The 9,981-nt window shown below is 38.5% G+C and overlaps 1 protein-coding gene across 3 annotated transcripts; it reads left to right on the top strand.

Moving 5' to 3' along the window:
- The first annotated feature begins 2,728 nt into the window (after positions 1-2,728).
- Positions 2,729-9,682, top strand: LOC107643028 (uncharacterized). Of its 3 annotated transcripts, none has more exons than XR_015883149.1 (4): positions 2,729-3,164; positions 3,639-5,779; positions 5,944-6,333; positions 6,912-9,681. XR_015883149.1 is itself a non-coding variant. In XM_021123106.2 (3 exons), the coding sequence occupies exons 2-3, from the start codon at positions 4,100-4,102 to the stop codon at positions 6,079-6,081; spliced, it is 1,818 nt and encodes a 605-aa protein (XP_020978765.1). In that variant the 5' UTR covers positions 2,729-3,164; positions 3,639-4,099; the 3' UTR covers positions 6,082-9,682. The 3 variants fall into 3 exon arrangements, 1 of the variants encoding a protein (XP_020978765.1); XR_015883150.1 differs by having other exon boundaries at positions 7,132-9,680; XM_021123106.2 differs by having other exon boundaries at positions 5,944-9,682.
- Positions 9,683-9,981: the final 299 nt, after the last annotated feature.

The following is a 9,981-nucleotide window of genomic DNA, read 5'->3' as shown; positions in this document are numbered from 1 at the left end:
TAAAATAAATTAAATAGAAGTAAATTATTTGCTGAAAGATATCAATATGTATTTTAATTTGCATATATATTAGTAACAAGCAAGTTAGCCTGGTGGTTGTGGCTACCTTTTAACTCCTTGAGGGAGGGGGGTTCGAACCCATTTCATTTTAAGGAAATTTTTAAATTGAAACGGTTCGGTCGGACCGATTATTTCTGAGTTTGACCGATTTTTACCGGTTCATTTCGGGTTTGACCGATTCGCACCGGTTCTTGACCTTGTGCGGTCCAATCACCGGACCAGACCGGTATAAGATCTGGTTCATCAGTTTTTTGGTCGAACCGACCGATCCAGTCCGGTTTTGATGGTATAGAGGAAAGGTTGGTCTTGATGTCGCAAAAGCCCAACATTTAATGGATGGGATCGATTGGCAAGGCGCTGTAAAGGATATAGAGGCCTCGGTTAACTGGCTTAAAGCAAATGGTTCAAAGAAGGTTTGTTACCGTTAATTTGTTTTGAAGATGATCTGATGGATATGTTAATTTCTTCACTAGTTTTTGAATTTTGTAATTTTATGATCATTTCCTAGTTGACTTGAACCTACAAAAGTATAAATTAGCCTTAGCTTTATGATTTGAAGTAAATTAGTTTGAAACTTTTGGTGGTACTTTTGAAGATGGTGGCTTTGGATTACCTGTTTATGATGGAGATATTGAAACCAATGTTCTGAAAATCGGACTGGACCGGCCGGTTCGACCAAGTTAACCGAAAACTGGTCATATAGCCGGTCCGTTCGACACGCAAAATCGCCTTGCAAAAAATCGGTTTAAAAACTGGCCAAACCGGCTGAACCGGTTGGGTTTTTCAAAAGACCGGTTCTCTAAAAAAAAAAAGTGAAACCCCCCCCCCAAAACACCCGACCCTCTCCCTTCTGTCTCACTCTCATGCACATTCCAACCAAAATCCCTAATTTGCCTAACCTAGGAGAGAAAACACCGCCGCCACCATCAGCCCCCAGCCACCGCCCCACTAGCCACCGTCAGCCCCCCAGCCGCCGCCACTCTTCTCTTCCTCACCGTCTCTGCTCATCGCGAATCCCCACCAGCCATCGTCACCCCCAGCCGCCGCCACTCTTGTGTTCACCGTCTCTGTGCTCGTCGTGAAGCCTGCCTCTGTGATCGTTGTCATCGGCAGTGACAGAGGGTGCCGTCGTTGTCCTCGTCCTCGATCCTCTTCTCCTCTATGTCACGCAAACGGTTACTCAATCCTCTTCAAGCGCATCCTCTCCTCCGTGAATCTCTGCCCAGAGCCTCGCCGTGAAGTCACTGCTCGGGGCCTGGCCGTCGCAAAAATAATCCTCTTCCGAGCTTACTCTGTCACCGCTGTTCCTCCTACGCCGTGTCTCTGGTAATAATTAAGCCACTGCTTCTTCAGTTTCAATTTCTAAGATTTTGGCTTCTGAATTGGGATTCTGTTCTGAGTTGGATTGCTGCTCATATGGTTTTGAATTTAGTTTGGAGGTTAAGTTTGGATTGTTTTGGTTAGGTTTTCTGTTTCTAGATTCTCTGGATTTGGATTTGGATTTTGAGTTTTCTGAGTTTTGTTGTTGAATAGATTGAAAGGTTTTTGTTGAAATTTGATGTAACTCTGAATTTTTTTTTGTTGCTGATGGATTGAAATTTTTAAGTGTAAGTGTAAGATTGTGATTGTAAGTTTTCCGACTTTTATTGTTGAATAGATTGAAAGGTGGTTGTTGAAATTTGCTGTAACTCTGAATTTTTTTGTTGCTGATGGATTGAAATTTGTAGGTGTAAGTTTGTGATTCTAAACTTTTATTGCAATGACCAATTTTTAGTTTTCTGCCTCGCTTCTTTGTTTATTGAAGTTCCTGCCAGATAGTAGCCAGTCGATACTCAGAAAGCAGAGATAAGATCTCTAACCAGCTTTGATGGACATTGTCTAGCTTGGAATGAACTTTAGACACAGATCATTGATTTAAATCAACAGTTTATTCTGTACCAAAGTATTATGAGTTTAAGGATGAATTTTCTTGCTGATTATTTTGTTATAATTTAGAAGTTAGTTAAAAAAATTTTATTTTATAGAATTTTAATAATAAAATATGAATAAATTATTATGTCAAATTATAAACTTCTGAATTTTATTAATTAAGAAATTATTGAATTTGTATATTTAAAATTGTATATTGAATTTTTAATAATTGTATTATATATTTAATGAAACCGGTTCAACTCCGATTAGACTCCGGTTGGACCATTGAATCATTGAACTTGTTATCTGACCGGTTCAATGACCGGTCCGGTTCTTGCAACCCTGATTGAAACACTTAATAATGATTATGATTTGTGATGAGTTGCACCTTTGATTAGTTGAGAACTTGTTAATAATTGTTTCTTTTGATAGTAAAACATTATGTGTTTGTCATTATGTGCGTTTTGTTGTTTTTAGTTATGAACTTTGAAGTTGTTTGTGAACTTCTAATATTAAATTATAGATAATTTATTACGTGAAATTTTAAATTTTATCAAGTTAGAAATTAGTTAATTTATATGTTTAATATTTAATTAAACCGATTAAATTCCGGTCAAACCATTAAACTGTTAAACCAGTGTCCTCACCAATTTATTGACCGGTCCGATTCTCACAACCTTGCCAAAAACCAACACATGAAAAAAATCTTCTATTTTCTTTCTACTTATTTCTTTTTCTCTCGTATTCTTTTGTTCCATCAGGCATCAGCTATCTAAACAGAGTGAAACCTCCAATTTTACCCTTGTTCCCTTAAGTCTATCCGCGAACACTCCTGTCCGCCCAGCCCCAGACCTCCTCAGTCCTCACTCCTCAGACACAACCCCTCGTCCTTCAATCTCCTCTGCCATCCGCCGGACAGCAGCAGCCGCGGAGGCCCTATCCCCTTTCCCTCCACCCTCCTCAACTCTCTGTCAGCCCTATCCTCTCCCGCTCCCTTCGTCGTAGTCGCGCTCCCTCTCCGTCGCCCTCCACGCAGCAGCAGCCTCTGTGTCGTCCTCCACGCAGCAGTATCCCGTGTCGTCCTCCGTGCATCGCAGCGCACTCCAGCTGGCAACCACTTCCGTGTCTTCGTCCTCTCTTTCCTGCACTCTGCCACATCATCAGCATCATCAAGAATGGAGCCTTTGACTCAGGTTGGTTCTAGATTTTTTGTCTGATTTTTCCCTGCTTATATTTTTTTTCTGTTCTTGATTTGATTCTGGTCCGTTCTTAATTTTTTCAGTTCTTGATTTTTGTTCTTGATTTTTAATTTGTTCTTGATTCTTGGTTGAGATATTTTCTGAAGTTCTCTAGTGTTTTCTTGGTTGCTGTTCTTGGTTCTTGTTTTTTGGTTATGATTTTCGACTGCTTTTTTTTTTTCTGTTATGTTTTTGAGCTGATTCTGTTCTTGATTTTTGTTCTTAAGTTTTGTCTGCATCTATTTTTCATTGCCAGTTTCTGTTCTGTTCTTGATTCTTAGATTTTTGTTATGATTTGAGTTTGTTTTCTAACTTTTGTGGTTGTTTTTTAATTATTTGATTTTAACTTGTAGTTTGGTGTTCTAATTTCAATTTTGGTTTAGTGTTCTCTGTTCTTATTTTATTTTATTGTTTTTGATATTACTGCAGTTTGATAACAGTACAAGTGACAACATTGGTGAAACAGGAAGACCGAAAAACCAAATCAAATCAATCAAATTACAATTGGTTTAGTTTGGTTTGGTTAGCCTTAGATAAAAAACCAACGGAATATTTGTTCAATGTATTGGATGGCCTTTCCTCTAACAACCGAACTATACTGCACTGTGAACACCAGTACATAATATTGCTTGTACCTGCTTTATTTATTTATTGATTTATTTCACATGCTTGCACCTCCAGCTAGGATTAGCCATACCTTTCTGTATCTTTTCTTTTCTTTTAATCATCTGCAGTTTCGGCCTTTACTAAAACTCGGGTTTGGGCTCCACATGATATGTTATTGTTGTTGAAGCCCAACTCATTCTCACAAGGTTCTGAAATTCAAACACTTGAAAGTGTCTCACTATATGTTCTGTATCTGGAAGTGTAAAATGTGAAGAGGAGAAATCATGTGTTATAGTTACAAAGCTCTGGTTCTAATTCAAAAAATGGTGAAAATGCCTCCAACAAAAGCACTTTCTTTGTTCAATTCTTTAAACCATCACCACACCCCTCAATCTATTTCCTTCATTCTTAACCATCTTCTCTCCTCTGCCATGCTCTCCCATGCCCATTCACTTCTCCTCCGCCTCATCTCCGGCAGAATTTCCTCTCCTTTCTTCTCTCCATCATCACTCATGCACCAACTCACACACACCCAGTTCATTCATAATTCAACACACACTCTTCTCTACGAGGCAATCATTAATGCCTATGTTCATTCTCACTTACCTGATCAAGCTCTCTGTTTCCTCAACCACATGGTTCGTAATGCCCATTTTCCCACATCAAACACCTTTAATAACCTTTTGATCTTGCTCCTTAGATCTAATTGTTTTGGTAAAGCATGGCTGCTTTTCAATGAAATGAAGGGTAAGGTTGCTATGGATGTCTACAGTTTCGGGATTATGATCAAGGGTTGCTGTGAAGTTGGTGACTTGATCAAGAGTTTTTGGCTTTTGGCTTTGTTGATTCGCATGGGTTTCTCTCCAAATGTTGTCTTATACACTACCTTGATTGATGGTTGTTGCAAGATTGGTGATGTTCATTTGGCAAAGAAGTTGTTTTGTAAGATGGAGGGGTTGGGCTTAGTTCCCAATCAGCACACTTATAGTGTATTGATAAACGGGTTCTTCAAGCATGACCTTCAAAAGGAAGCATTTCTAATGTATGAAAATATGAAGCAGAGAGGAACGGTGCCCAATGTTTATGCTTACAATTGTATCATCAAAGAATATTGTAAGGATGGGAATGTAGATAAGGCTTTTAAGGTGTTCGATGAAATGCGTGAGAAAGGTGTGGCATATGGTATTGTAACGTATAATATTTTGATTGATGGGTTGTGCAGATTGAAGAAGCTTCAGGAAGCAGTAAAGTTGGTTGATAAAGTGTATCTTGTTGGCTTAACTCCTAATTTAGTTACATATAATACACTAATCAATGGTTTTTGTGGCATTGGAAAGATGGACACTGCTGTTAGATTATTTAATCAATCAAAGGCAATTGGACTATCGCCATCATTGGTGACCTACAATACTTTGATTGCAGGGTATTGTAAGATTGGAAATTTGGATAGAGCTGTTAACATGGTCAAGGAAATGGAGGAGAGAAGCATTGCTCCTTCCGAAGTGACTTATACAATCCTTATTGATGCTTTTGTACAATTAAATCATATGGACAAAGCATTTGAAATAAAGTCTTTAATGGAGAAGTCTGGTTTAAATTTAGATGTTTTTACATGTAGTATCCTTTTGCATGGGTTTTGTATGAACGGTAATATGAAAGAAGCATCAAAGCTCTTCAAATCATTGGGTGAGCTGCGCTTGGAACCAAACAGTGTCATTTATAATATCATGATTCATGGTTATTGCAAAGAAGAAAGCTCTTACAGGGCTCTTAGATTACTCAAAGAAATGATTGACAATGGAATGGTTCCAAATTTGGCTAGCTTTTGTTCAACCATAGGGCTTCTTTGCAAGGAAGGAAAGTGGAAGGAAGCGGAGTTTCTCATACAGAAGATGATAAATTCAGGATTGGAGCCCTCAGTTTCTTTGTACAATATGATTTACCGAGCCAAAAGTGAAGTTCTGGTACAATAGCCATGAAAATAATATAACAGATTCATAGCTTTACTTTATCTTCCATTCTGCTTCATATCATACTATAAATTATGATAATTAATCAAGCTCATTTAAGAATATTTTTTAATTTATTTCTTGCTCAATTTGATTACGATAGAATATCTTGAGTGCAGATTTCTGCATTTTGGCATACAATGGGAAGCTGCATATGCCGTATGAAATTGAATCTTAGAATGTTTACAATCATTCTTATTTGTTATAAACCGAGACAAATCAACTATTCTACTAGCCACCTACTTGAATGTAGTTAAAGTGGTGCAACAACCTTGGAGCTTTGCTGGCGTGAATGAGCAAGTTACATTAGACAAGTTTGATGGAGGTGGTCATAACAACTCCATTTGATGGAGCTGCCAAAACTATTTATAGAATTGGCGCAACTTACTTTGCTGTATTTACTAATGAGCACATCCCTTGCCCGCATCTGAAGATGTGGTCCTGGTCGACATTCGGTGATGGTTGGTGGCTTAGCTGCTACCGGAAATCCCTTTAACGCATGGATCAAGGTTGGTTCATCCCTTAAACTCGTTCTCTCTCTTTCTATTTTTTTTTTATCTCCACCTCTGCGTCTATCTGCGTCGCTGTCTAAAAGCTATTTCTGGCAACGAGTCGTTTCAAATGGCAACATTGTGTATAACAGCTTCATGTTGTTTTATTCCCAAAATTAAGCCCTAATGGCAGTATAGCATTGATATAGAGAGTTCAAAGTGGCTGATTTGATTAATTAAACTCTTAATAAAAGTTAATTCTTCATGATCAATTCTTTTGAATGCACGTTGTGTTGTTAATGGCTATAATGTATATTTGTCAAATGTCAATGCATCATTGCTGTTTTGCTTCCTATGGCAAGTCTTTGCTTTTTACGTTGTAGTTTGTCATTACTTGTTTCTATAACCATTGGAAGATCTAGTTATTCTTATCTGATAAATTAAAATAATCTTAAGCAAGTTGTTTGTGCAGTAGAATGCTATTCACTTAGATCTTGAATTTGGCTTATGTATGCATGTTCTATGTTGTACAAGCACTTTGCTCTATCATAATTATGGTGAAGTACATTTCACTCGTGTATATTGCTTAACATTAGGGCTTCTATCCTCTCAGAAGTGTATTCGAAACATAAACATTAGCAGAAATATGAGGCTGTTGTTTCTCAATGAAGGAAGCATCAGCAGCAGACAGTTCAATTCGGCAATCGGCCAATTAGACAGTTTATCTCTAATTTTCTGCAAATTTGTGATACTATGAAAACTAATGGGGTGAATCTTGAGGTGTACAAATTCATGCTTTTCCCATTTGCCTTGAAGGACAAAGCAAAGCTGTGGCTAGATTCTCAATCCAAGGAGAGTTTGGATACTTGGGATAAGGTTGTCACTGGGTTTCTTACTAAATTCTTCCCACCAAAGAAGCTGACTAAGTTTAGGGTGGAGGTTCAGACCTTCGGACAGAAGGATGGTGAGACCTTCTATGAAACTTGGGAGAGGTACAAGTTGCTGACTAGGTAATGTCCTTCGGACATGTTCTCTAAATGGACCCAACTAGATATCTTTTATGAAGGTTTGGGTGAAATGTCCAAGATGTGCTTAGATAATTCTGCAGGTGGTTCATTACACATGAAGAAGACATCGGAGAAAACTATTGAGCTTATTGAGTTGGTTGCTAGCAACTAATATTTATACTTATCTAACAGGAATCCTGTAAACTCTGAGGCCCCTCAGAAGAGAGACGTCTTGGAAGTGGAAGCGGTTAATGCTCTTCTTGCTCAGAACAAGCTTATGTCTCAGCAAATAAATTTACTTACTCAACAGTTGAGTGGAATGCAAGTTTTAGCTGTCAACACTTAGAATGCACCTCAAGAGGTCCCTCATGACATGACAGGTAATTTTATGCTAAATGAGAATTATGATTATACTCAATTTTCTTTTGAATAGGTCAATTACATGGGGAGTGCTCCTAAAAATCCCAATAATGATCCCTATTCTAAGACCTACAATCAAGGTGGAGAAATCATCTAAATTTTGGGTGGAGAGAGCAACCTCAGAGGCTACAGAATTTTAATAATAATTCTCAGGGTGGTTTTTAACAGAATAATTTTAATAACCACCAGTTTCAGTCATCTCAGCAAGCAACTTCTCAGCCCCAGCAGAACAATGATTTGGAAGCAATATTAGCAAGTTTTAGACAGGAAACCAGAGCATCAATCAAGAACTTGGAGATTCAGATGGGTCAATTAGCCATAAGAGTTAATGAAATTGATCAGAGGACCACTAATAGCCTTCCTGGTAACACAATTCTAAATCCAAGAGAGGAAAGCAAGGCTATCACCTTGATAAGTGGTCAAGTGGCAAGTACGGAAGCATAAGTTAATGAGGAGCCAGTTGAAAAAGAAGCTCCAGAGAAGAAGAAGGAAAAAGTAGAGCACGTCCCTCCAAAGCGTGCGGACAACCCATTCCCAGACTCTCTTGACACTTATCCTACATTACCAAAGGCTCCTGAGTACAAGCCTAAAATACCATATCCTCAGAGACTTCAAAAGGAGACCAAGGACAAGCAGTTTTCAAAGTTCTTGGAAGTCTTCAGAAAGTTGTAAATAAATATTTCTTTTGCTGAGGTTTTGGAGCAAATGCCTCTCTATGTCAAATTCATGAAGGAGTTGTTGTCAAAGAAAAAGCCTTTAAAGGGAGATGAGACAGTGGTCCTGACTAAAGAATGTAGTGCCATTATTCAGAATAACTTGCCAAGGAAGATGCCGGATCCAGGGAGCTTTCAAATTCCATACACCATTGGGAGCACAACCTTTGAGAAAGCGTTATGTGATCTGGGAGCAAGCATCAATTTAATGCCCTTGTCTGTGATGAAGAAGCTGCAAATCTAAGAGGCACAACCCACAAGGATAGCATTACAGATGGCAGACAAATCTATAAAGTCTGCATACGGATTAGTGGAGAATATCTTGGTCAAACTGGGTAAGTTCTTCCTCCCAGCAGATTCTGTGATTCTTGACACAGGGGAGGATGAGAATGCCTCTATAATTCTAGGAAGACTATTCCTAGCTACTATACTGGAAGAGTTTTGATTGATGTGGAAGAAGGTGAATTAGTGCTTAGAGTGCATAATGAGCAACTAGTCTTTCATGTCTTCAAAGATATACATTCAGCAGGTGAAGAAGAGAGGTGCATGCAGACTGAACTTATTGATCCAAACCTTCAAGAACCTCCTGATGATGTACAGCAGAATCTGCAGCCCAAACCTCCTTTAGTGACAATCAATAAAATTTCTCCTGACATCAAACTTAAGTTTGGTGTCGGAAATGCATCATCCACCAAGGAGGAGGTCCCCAAAAAGAAGAAAGTACCCAGGAGATGGAGAAACAAAAAGATTCTCACTGAAGGCTTCTCCCCAGAAATGAAAGTGGTGTTGACTAGCAATCCAGTGTTCACTTACACAGTAAACAGAATTCTCTCTCTAGAATATATTGAGCTACTTTATAGGGACACAGGGAGAAGATTCACAGTGAGGGGGTGAAGAGCTGAGCCTCTATGATCCTCATCCTTAGAGGAGCTGACCGTCAAGCTAGTGACGGTAAAGAAGCGATTGTCGGGAGGCAACCCGATAATTTCGTATCCTTAGTTATTTTTCCGTTGCATTAGTTTTATTATCTATTTGATTTTTATTTAGTTTTTACTGTTTTTCCGTTGTTTTACTTGTGTTTTGATCATGCAGAAATTTTAAAACAGGAATCGGACATTTAGAAAAATTTTTGAACACTCTGGAGGAGGTTGATTCTGCCAGTTCCACGCTGAACTTGGAATTCTCCAAATTCAACGTGGCATGTGCGTGCAAAATAAAAAGGGAGCTTCTGCCAAGCCCACGCTGCACTTGGAGAATTCCAAGTTCAGCGTGGCATACGACGTAATTAGCATGTTTTTGGTTTAAGACCCACGCTCCTTCCAAGTTTAGCGTGAAAAATTTCAAAAAAAAAAAAATATATATATATTTAGCATCCAATCACACAAATCCCACGCCAAATCCTCCCCAAATCAATCACATATTCCCCTTTCTCTTTCTTTCAACATTCCCCATTTATTCCCCTCCTCATTGACCTCACCTTTAACCATTAATTAACCAAATTCATACCATATCATGCCAAAATCCTA

This window comes from Arachis ipaensis, chromosome B5 (assembly GCF_059453495.1).
Source record: "Arachis ipaensis isolate K30076 ecotype BB chromosome B5, ASM5945349v1, whole genome shotgun sequence".
NCBI classification, from domain to species: Eukaryota; Viridiplantae; Streptophyta; class Magnoliopsida; order Fabales; family Fabaceae; genus Arachis; species Arachis ipaensis.
This window is presented reverse-complemented; position numbering and strand designations above follow the sequence as displayed.

Bases quoted from the DNA above. Each gene is read 5' to 3' on its own strand.
- LOC107643028 (XM_021123106.2), top strand. From the start codon at position 4,100: ATGTGTTATAGTTACAAAGCTCTGGTTCTAATTCAAAAAATGGTGAAA. The intron at 5,780-5,943 runs GTACAATAGCCA...TCTTGAGTGCAG, and splicing joins GAGCCAAAAGTGAAGTTCTG to ATTTCTGCATTTTGGCATAC.